Raw genomic sequence first — 10,515 nt, 5'->3', positions numbered from 1 at the left:
AATAAAAAAAGAGCATTATTGAATAACGTGGGAGTGATGTGGCATTGTCACATAAGAGACGGACTAATAATCGACCAAAATGACCGAACAAAGAATCATTACTTTTTATAATTTGATAACACATCTAATCAAGACCTCTTAAAGTTATGATAATAAGTGAAAAAATAGTTTACATTTAATAAAATTAATTTAAAAAATTAAATATTATAAGAGTGATAGTTTGTAATAAAAAAGAACAAAGAAATATAATTTATAAATTAAAAGGTTTAATTCAGTTAGATTCTCAATGATTTGTCATAACTTTAAGGAGACCTTTTTACATTTGCAAGAATTTAGCCACACCTTTTACTTTTTCTAACATACATGGGTCTCCTCCATCCTTTAAGGGTCAAAGCTGGTCAAAAACAATTTTTTTAGCTGGCATCAACAAAAAAATAAATTATAATGTCCAGGTTGCCCTCCAAGGGTCATGTTTGGACCGTTTGGTCTGCACACTCCATCGGACCTCCCTCAGTAACTCTCAACTACCACCTCTCTGCCACCGTATTGCTGCCATTCGTGGCAGAACCCAAGGATGTGGCATGAGAATTGGGAAAATTTGCAGGGACTCGATGATGATTCATGATCTACACATTCAAACAATGTAGATGACCTTTTGGTTTGAAACTCTGTTACAAACACAAACATAAATACACAATAAATATAAAACTGAAACTCAAATCGATTGATCTTCTTTTGAATAAAGAGGAAGTTGAATGTTTAAGAAAATGAATTAAAGTATCACACAGAGAGGAAGATGAATGTTTAATAAATTCACAATAAAGAGGAAGATGAATGTTTAATGTTGAAGAAGAAAAAGGCCACCGACGAAGAAAAGAGCATCACTAGGCAAACCCAAGGTTAAGTGCACGGAGCTACAGACGATCGACACTGGTGAACCAATATTTCCATCATCGTGATAGACTGAGCAACAGTTATGTTGATATTGTCAGGCTTTGTGATAGGTGGCGTACGAGAGACGAACGCAATTGAACCCCATTGAAGACACATTTGCTGCAAGGATTTTGATGGGCCTCTTGTCAATGCCCTCCGGCACCATGGTGTGCAGGTGGGCGGACCAATTGGCGCAGGTCAGCTTCACGCGACGGTCGGACTTGTCCACCACCCATCTTGAGCTTGTTGACAGAGGCCATGAATGGGAGAGAGTTGCAAACAGGAAGAGAAAAAGTTAGGAGGATGGTATGTGAGAGGTTTTGTAATTTCATCTTGTGAAGAGACCTCAATTTGAAGAAGCAGCGAACAAACCGTGGTGAAGCCCTGACCCAACATGGAAAAACGACGACCCAACATTGTGCTTCAGTCCGGCGAGAAGTTCCGAGCAAACTGTAACCACCATTGCTGGTGAGCTTCAACAACCCTCATTCCACGAATCCAGTTCAAACCAGCGAGCTCAGTTCATCCATTTACATTTCTTAAGCTCTACCCAACAGAACAATTTTAGCTTGGTGAAAACTGACCCAGTTCTAAAAAAGGTGTTTGGTTATGAGTATATGGAAAATAATGAAAAGGGTAAATTAGTCATTCCATTTAATTATTTTGCTTTGTCCGGTGATTTGAGAACACAATTTTCCTTTTTGTTGATGGACAACGCTTGAGCAAAATTTATATTTATATATGACATTTTTATCTATAAAATGTGTGAAAATGTAATAAAATACATAGGACAATTTAGTAAAATTACAATATTCATCAATAGGACATTTTTGTAATTTCGTATATGATAAGTATATAAATACAATGTTAAATATCTACTATAATATAATATTACATTATCCCCACGCTTCTCAGTTTCAGCTCCCCAGCAAAACCCTGCAAAAATCTCCATTGATGAACACAAAATTCACACACGAAGTTCAAAAAACCCATCTCTAATAGTTGAAAATCTCTTATGATAATCGCATCATCTCTCACTCACACCAAACCCACTTCATATCCTCTCTGTCTACTCTCTATTCATGGAGCTATGTTCACCCTTCAAACCCCTCTCGAAACCATACCACCCCCCTGATTTCTCCTTCTCATCCTCGTTCTCTCCCTTCCCCTTCCAAACCCACCTCAAAAACCCTAAAATCACAAAACCCACTTCCCCAAATTTCCGCATTTTCGCAGTCGCAGTCGATCCCCAAGAACTCCCCCAAAACAGCCCCCAAAGGCTGCTCAAAGAGCTCGCCGAGCGAAAAAAGTTTGTGTCTCCGAAGAAAAGAGTACCCCCAAAGAGATTCATACTGAGACCCCCATTAGATGACGCCAAATTAGCTGAAAGATTTCTCAAGAGTCCCCAATTATCACTCAAATCTTTCCCTCTGTTGAGTTCTTGTTTGCCCTCGTTGCGGCTCAACAATGCTGACAAGACTTGGATTGAAGAGTACCTTCTTGAGGCTAAGCAAGCTCTTGGGTACCCCTTAGAGCCATCAGATAGGTTAGGGGATGATAACCCAGCGAAGCAATTCGATACACTGTTGTACTTGGCATTTCAGTATCCGTATTGTGAGAGGACAAATGCTCGGCACATTAGGTCCGGGCATTCTAGGCTGTCATTCTTGGGACAGTATGTGCTTGAATTGGCAATGGCTGAGTTTTTCTTGCAGAGGTATCCGAGGGAGTCACCGGGTCCGATGAGGGAGAGAGTGTATGCGTTGATTGGGAAGAGGTATCTTCCCAAGTGGATTAAAGCAGCTAGCTTGCAGAATTTGATATTTCCTTATGATGACATGGATAAGTTAATTCGAAAAGACCGCGAACCACCTGTAAAGTAAGTTTCTTAACTATTGGTTTTCAATTGGTATTTGAGATGCTCTTTGAATAATGTGAATAATTCTAGTTGTGCTTTTTTATGGTTATTGTTGTATGCTAACTGAACACTTGAAATATTGGTAGATTAGCTGAAATGCTCTTAATTGTACACTAAAGTAAAATGTGAGTTTGTGATAACATAATTAAGAGAATATTAAGTCCTTTTTAGATTCTTAAAATGTGTATATAACATTTTTTTCCCTTTTTTTGGCTCAGTAATAAACAATTTTATTAACTGCAAAAATTACTAATGCAAGTCCAACCACAAATGATAGACTTGTGCATCAATTGCATGACATACCTTTTCGATCAGAATATACACAGAGCTTTCAAGAGAGTCAGCCTATAGAGACTCTCAAATATTCCCCAACATGCAATCAGTCAACTGAATTTAGAAGTTACACAATTTCTAGATTCACATGACTAATTTCCATTTAACTTAAATTCACCACTGATAACAAAAATCTTAAACAAGGCACCTATCCTAAACATTTTTTAATAGCAAATCTTTTTCTCACATTCTGGCTAATAGCTGACATTAAGGATTTCTTGTCATAGTTTTCATTATCAATCACATGACTAGTTCTTTCATCCCAAATACAAAGAATTAAAGCCTGTATTATCCTGAAGCCCTGTAATCTGCTCAAATTCCTCTAAGATAGTTATCACAGTACTCACGGAGGTATCATCCCCATTGAAAGTAAAAATATAAATCACGTCATCAGTGAAACAAATATGACGGGTTTTTCCGCATAGAGCATACAAATAGTAACAGATATTTCCTGCATTAATATAAGCCTTAAACAATTCTGATAAAAGTTCCATTATCATGTCTAAGAAATATTGATATATGGTCTCTGTGATGTGACCTTCTAGTCCCTCTAAAATACTCATTGAGTTCCCCATTGCTTGCCACAATTTTTTTTTGGAGAAGTAATGCAGGCCCTATCTCCTAATCCAATTGATTATCTGAGTAGCAGGAATATTCTGATCTTGTAGCAATCTGAAAATGCTATCTCAATTTATCATATGCTTTACAAAGGTCGACTTCTATTGCGTAACAAGGAGGACCTTGATTACGATGGTCGTTGCGGACAATCTTTTGATATAAAGTATGTTGCCCGCTATAGCTTGGCCCGAGCCTCCAGCGTAGAAGCTGATTGAATAGGGCTAACAAAATTCTTAATTACATTCTCAATTCTATTTGCTAATATTTTTAAAATACATTCGTAAATGAGAGTACAACAAGAAATTGGCCTGAAATCTGGTGCGCTTTGTACTTTTCACCTTGGGGATGAGAGTAATTGTTGTTAACTTTACCAAGAAGCTTGTTGGAATCTCACATTACAATTTTATTTCCAGTGACTTCTAACCAGGAAATTGGTCTATTCTTCACGCAAAGGCAAGTTAATAATACTTTTGCACATTTCAATTTCGTTGGTGAGCAGGACATAGTACACGAACAAGTGCTGAAAAAAACTGCCCAGTTTCTTCCTTAGTATACTCATTGTGAGTGAGCCATTTAGCATCACTAATCTGGATTAAAAGATTGTGTTCTGAATGTATCATACCTGAATAGCTTCATCTAATACACTGGAGTTACTATCACCTAAATTCAAACAAATACGCTAGTTTTTTACTTAAGAAATGCTTTTTTGTCCCTCCCTAACCTGGAATATCTAGCCAGAGAGGATTTTTCTTTAGTATCCAATTCAGGGTTGAAAGGGTCATGAATAACTCACTGTGCATTGCCTCCAAATCTGCTTTAACTTCTTTGAATTCCAGAGAAATAACCAATCTTTTCATCGTTTAAAATGTTGAACTCCTTTGAAAGTTATTACTTTGCATATATCTGAGCATAGAGTGGCCTAAAATTAGACGTTTTGTTGACCCACCAGAGTAAGGAGTCCTAATGATCTGCCTAGAAATTTGAGAGAGAGAGGAGAAGGAAAAAATAAATAATGAAAAAGCTTCCTTTTGTTTTCCTTTATTTCAGCTTGCTTGGCAACTGCTGACAAATGATCAGACACAACTTGTAGAAATATAGCCTCTGAAATCAATGTTGGTTTAATGAAAGGTGATTAGTGATTATTCTATCCAACTTCCTTAAAATATGGAGCTCACCCTCCCTTTTTGTTGGTCCAAGTATAGTGCACCTATAAGGCTGAGATCAGTCAAACCAACCACACGCATTAGAAATTGGTATTTTATATTCTGTAGTAGCACTTTAGAGTCTTTTTTCCAGAAAGTCATTATTACTGGATATTACTGAATTAGCACATTTTTGCTGCAACTGAGAAGAGAGAAAATAAATAAATAAATAAAATACATATTCTGGTCAGTAAAGTTGGTTATGTTGAAACTCACAACACTGTGTCCCAACCAATTTACAGTCTCCCCTGGGTAGAAGAGTTTTAGTTAGGAGCCCAGAGACCGCAGCAACCGACTTTATAATCTTTCTCATTTTAATAGATCAACACCCCCCCCACCCCCCCCCCCCCCCCCCCCCCCCCCCACAAGGGGATGTGCAATTTTATAATTTATATTAATTTGAGAAAGGCTGCTTCACTCCTTGAGATTATATAACATTAGGAAATTCTAATGCATAGCATTTGGAGAATCTTCAAAAGGACCAACGCTGGATATGTGCATTATGCGGGGTGGTTGAAAAAATTTAAAACTAAAAATAACCTTACGTGGACACTATTTTTTTTAATGTTTTCATTATATATATAGGTCATAAAACTTGGAGGCATGACTATTTTTTAATTTGATTTGTAAATGCTTTAGCATGTTTCATTCATAGAGCAACACGCTGCTCTCTCTCTCTCTCTCTCACACCCACACACACACAAAAGGACATAAAAGAAGAAATCGGTACAAAGAAAATGCATTTTTAAATAGAGCATTGGAATAAGAGGTTGGTTGGTCGGATTATGTAGCGGTGGTTGACCAAAAATAAACAATACTATAGTTAGCATGAAAATTCGTTATTTCACCTTGTTTTTCTATATGATAGAACGAATGAAAAATGTTTCGAGAAAAAGGATCCTCTGTTTTGGTTCAGTTATTTGAAAGATGTGAGAACAATTATCCATCTGAAGATTCTGAACTATAGTAGGTTTCTTTAATTTTACTATTTTAACCTTCTCTTTACATGTTTAAAGTGAATGGAAAAGGATATTACCAAGCATTCACTTTGGTAGAGACCAATTTGAAGATCAAATGCCGGTAGTACCTTGATATATTAGAAGGTATGAATGTGCAATATGCATTATTATACCCCATAAACAAGAGTTGTCTAGAGAGATGTGAAATGAGGTGTGGAGAGAGAGAGAGAGAGATGACGATAGGAGAAAAAAGTGGTAATTAAGAGCGTATATATAGTTTTTTGTTTTTTTTGTTTTTCCTAAATTACAAATTTTATCCCTTTAGCTAACTTCAGTTATAAATTTTGAGCAAGGACAATATTGACACTTTGTCATGTAGAGACCAACTATTTTGGTTCATGTCCACTTAATTTGTTAAGCTCACCATCCAATACTAGGCAAGGCTAACTCCACCTGAAGGTGTTTAAGTTGGTTGCCTAAGTCCCCACAAGTAGAAAAGGCCCCAAAAGTTCACAAATTCACATGAGACAGCATGTGTTCATATAATGATATATACAAATCTTTTAGAGTGATTGAAGGGAAAAATCGAGGAAGTAGTTGAAAGAAACTATATTGATGTTAAATATTAAAAAAGACATCATTTATAGATTTTACCTTATGCCTCATCTTTTATCTAGCGGCTCCTTGTTCTGGGTAATAAATTAATTGCCCTCATGATTTTTTGTTTTGTAATACTATGATATTTGATGAAATTGATTGTTTGCAGTTTGCTTTTATATTTACACTTGTTTAATGCAAATATCATTATTTCATTGGCAGATCTGTATTCTGGGCATTGTTTGGGGCAATATATTTGTGTTTTGGTATGCCAGAAATATACCGTGTTCTTTTTGAAGTATTTGGAATGGACCCAGAAGATGAAGAATGCCAGCCTAAATTAAGGAGACAACTCGAAGACGTGGATTATGTTTCTGTGGAATTTGAAGGCAGAAAACTCAGTTGGCAAGATGTTGCTGCATACAAGGCATGTCTACTTTGTTTATCCTTTTTCTGTCTTTGCCTTTTCTCTTCTCTTGATAAATGAAAATTATATATTAAGCAATAATCCTGGGATTTGTTTAGGATGGTTTATTTTTAATATTTCTTTTTCAAATTCAGAGTAGCAATTTGTTACTATGTTACCTCAGCATGGTGATTGATTTGCATAGCCAAGCATGTGGAATAAATTATCTGGATTAATTAATTTAAAAGATTTCCTATTTGAGTCTGACTTGCAAAATTTGGAATCATAAATAGCATAATAATGATTTGTATTACTGTTCCCTATCAGCAATTGCATAATAATGTCGTGTGGTACTTCGATAAATTTGTCAATTAATGCTGCTTACATCTTCATCTTATAGCCCCCGGAAGATGCTCTTTTTGCACATCCAAGGCTTTTTAGGGCATGTGTCCCACCAGGAATGCATCGCTTTCGAGGAAACATATGGGATTATGATAGCAGACCCCAAGTTATGCAAACATTGGGATATCCCTTAGCAATGACAGACAGAATTCCGGACATCACTGAAGCCAGGAATATAGAACTTGGACTTGGGTTACAGGTAATTCTTAATCTATGCAGATATGGATGTTGACTCTTCACTTTTTGATGACAGGTCCTAGAGTCATGACAGAGTGGGTCGTTACATTGATATTTTATATTCTGGTCAGATATTTATATTGGATTTATGCATTAAAGATAGTACAATATTTGCATGCATTGAAAAAACAAATAAAATAAAATAAAATACAAATTAGTGCAAATTCAAGCGTGACTCACCACAAGGATCAATATAAATCTATCCTTATATCTGATTGGTTAATCACTAAGATTCGGTGCTAATACCTTGTTTTGTTTCACTTGTAAGTTTAGTTAGGGACTCAGGTTTGGTGTGTAAATCAACCTCCTCCAAAACATTTGGATTATCTTCTGCTTAATTATGCACTGGACTTGCGATTATTTCTTAGTGTGGGTTTCTTGTTTAAGGCCAACATCATTTTGTCTGTTCTTTGATGGTTCTGTTGCGTTTGTGTTTTTAAAGTATGCATGTAATACTAGCCTTCTTTTTTGTTCCACATGCGTGTAACTGGTGTGTGTTAGCATTCTTTTTTATCCGCATTTCAAAGTTCAGTTGGGAACTTCAGTTCTATTCAACTAAAAACCTACTTTAAACTCTTGAGTCTTGAACCATCGTTTAATCATGCATTGAACTTAACAACTTAGTATAATTGTTTATTTTTTTTCCTTAAAATTTCATTTGTTTGTATATATTCTCCTTGGGCTTGGGAAGCTCACCTTATTCTGTCTCCTGATGGATTGTTTTTCTTTTTTCTCATGGAAGTACAGCTTTGTTTCATGCACCCATCAAAACACAAGTTTGAGCATCCTCGGTTTTGCTTTGAGCGACTAGAATATGTTGGCCAAAAGATTCAGGTAACTATCTTTTCTATTTATGTGTATATATGGTTTGGTCCATCTCTTTAGCTATCCGATGCTTTGTTTTTCTTCATTTCAACTCAAATCCAACAACTTTTCTCTTGGGTAGCGTTCTTTTTGCAGGATTGTAGAACAGTATTTCATGAATTCTATGACCTTACTGAATTAGTGGGACCCCCACAATCGTAAATACTTTATAACGAGGACTGGGGTTAAGCTTCTAAATATAAAGGGTTAAGGATTAGCCCAGTGCACGAGCTTCTCGCCATTGGGTCTGGGGAGGGTTAGATGTACGCAACCTTAGCTCCCTATGGAGAGGCTTTTTCCTGTTTTTAAATAATATTATATCCTCCGTCCCACAAAAAGTGTCCCTTTTTGGGAACCTAACTTTTTAAGAGGGTAGTTTTTAATGTCTTTTTTATAGTGGTAGGGAATGAATTTCCAAATATACCCTTCTATGGTGGGTCCGCATGCTTTTATAACTTCAAGGCAAGGAGGGTAAATTAGGAATTTAAAAAAAATAGTATATTGGATTTTGAATTGGGACAACCAAAAATGGAAAGGTAGACACTTAACAATTAATTTAACTAAATATACTTAATTGATAATAAAACTCTAATATTAGTTTTTATCATATTATTTATTTCATAAATATTATTGAGAAAACATAGTTGACAAGAAACATTATCCCACATGTTCAAAGTCATTAAATCACCGTTGCACTGAGTTGAGTAAAAATAGTAAATTATTTCAGTCTTTATCTTACAAAATATAGTACAGCTTAATAGTGAGAATTTTATGATATTGCTGTGAATTCTAATTCCAAAAGAACATGAGATTTCAAAAAATCATTAGATTTAAAAATCCCATGACATATTTGGCAATTCTTGGAATTTGCCAAATTCGATAAATCTAGATTCTTGTGACATGTAACTTACATGATTTGGGGAAAAAAACAAAGAAAAGAAAGGTGAAAGCACAGTATTGGTAAAACTGTTTGTCTATTGTCATCTTCTGCAGGATCTTGTGATGGCTGAGAGGTTGCTAATGAAGCATCTAGATGCTCCTGGGAGATGGTTACAGGAGAAGCACCGCCGACTTCTGATGAACAAGTTCTGTGGGAAGTATCTGAGGGAAAAGAATCTCCACCGCTATATCATCTACAGCGAGGAGGTTCAAGATGCATTTGAGCACAATCGAAGATTGAGGAACCCGGCCACAACTTCTGTTCAACAAGCCATTCATGGACTCTCATACACTATATATGGGAAGCCAGATGTAAGACGTCTAATGTTTGAGCTTTTCGACTTTGAACAGATCCAACCTAAAGCTGTATGAAGACAAGAAAGACTAATTCAAATACAACACGACAAGGGCAAGTCCAGTCGTCCTTCAAGACCAAATATTAGTAGCAGGATTTTTTTCCCCATGATTTTTAGTACAGCAAATGCAACGCACCGAAGGAAATGCAATGTACAAAACAAATTTTTTTTTTTTTTCCCCGTTATATATAGATTATATGTTTTATGTGCTATGAGCCTATGACAGGTACATAGGATGGTTGATGTAAGCTGCTTTCAGAGATTGAAGTCCCTATTTTTGTTTAAAGAAGCTGTTCTAGAGAGTTTAATTTGTGCTTTTGGTTTATGATCTGCTTCTCATCGTTATAGTGTCAAGGTTCAAGAATTTTTACTCTGGTGGCCGAAGAATTTATGAGTTTGTCAGCTTTGTTCAGTGCTGCTATGTGTTGTAGGAATTTTTTTAGCAAATTCATCTTTGAGCTACTAAATCATTATGTACCTTGTAAAATGGACAATTAATTTGAATAGTATTATGCTTATCATCCCATGACAAATCAGGTAATGCAGTAGGTAGATCAATCCAGTATAGCAACAGAGCTGTCGTCCTTTTTTCTTTTTTTCACCATCTTTTATCATGTTGATATTATATATATATATATATATATATATGACACACACACACACAAGCGCATTTATTCTGTTTTCAATTTTCTTTTTCACACACACACACACACACAAACCTCCCATCTGGTCAAGATTAAGAGGACATAGA

The 10,515-nt window shown here is 35.9% G+C and overlaps 1 protein-coding gene across 1 annotated transcript; it reads left to right on the top strand.

The window, feature by feature from the left end:
- Positions 1 to 1,834: 1,834 nt before the first annotated feature.
- On the top strand, positions 1,835 to 10,076 carry LOC132266976 (ribonuclease III domain-containing protein RNC1, chloroplastic). The gene is made up of 5 exons (XM_059768009.1): positions 1,835 to 2,812; positions 6,783 to 6,987; positions 7,367 to 7,567; positions 8,353 to 8,439; positions 9,463 to 10,076. Exons 1-5 carry the CDS (start codon positions 2,016 to 2,018, stop codon positions 9,778 to 9,780), a joined length of 1,608 nt encoding a protein of 535 aa, XP_059623992.1. The 5' UTR covers positions 1,835 to 2,015; the 3' UTR covers positions 9,781 to 10,076.
- The last annotated feature ends 439 nt before the right edge of the window (positions 10,077 to 10,515 follow it).

The sequence above is a fragment of the Cornus florida genome, unplaced genomic scaffold (genome assembly GCF_030987335.1).
Source record: "Cornus florida cultivar Cherokee Brave unplaced genomic scaffold, ASM3098733v1 CherokeeBrave_3.0.0_Hap2_Chr07, whole genome shotgun sequence".
NCBI lineage: Eukaryota > Viridiplantae > Streptophyta > Magnoliopsida > Cornales > Cornaceae > Cornus > Cornus florida.
Note: the sequence above shows the minus strand (reverse complement) of the source record. Positions and strands in the feature narration are given on the sequence as shown.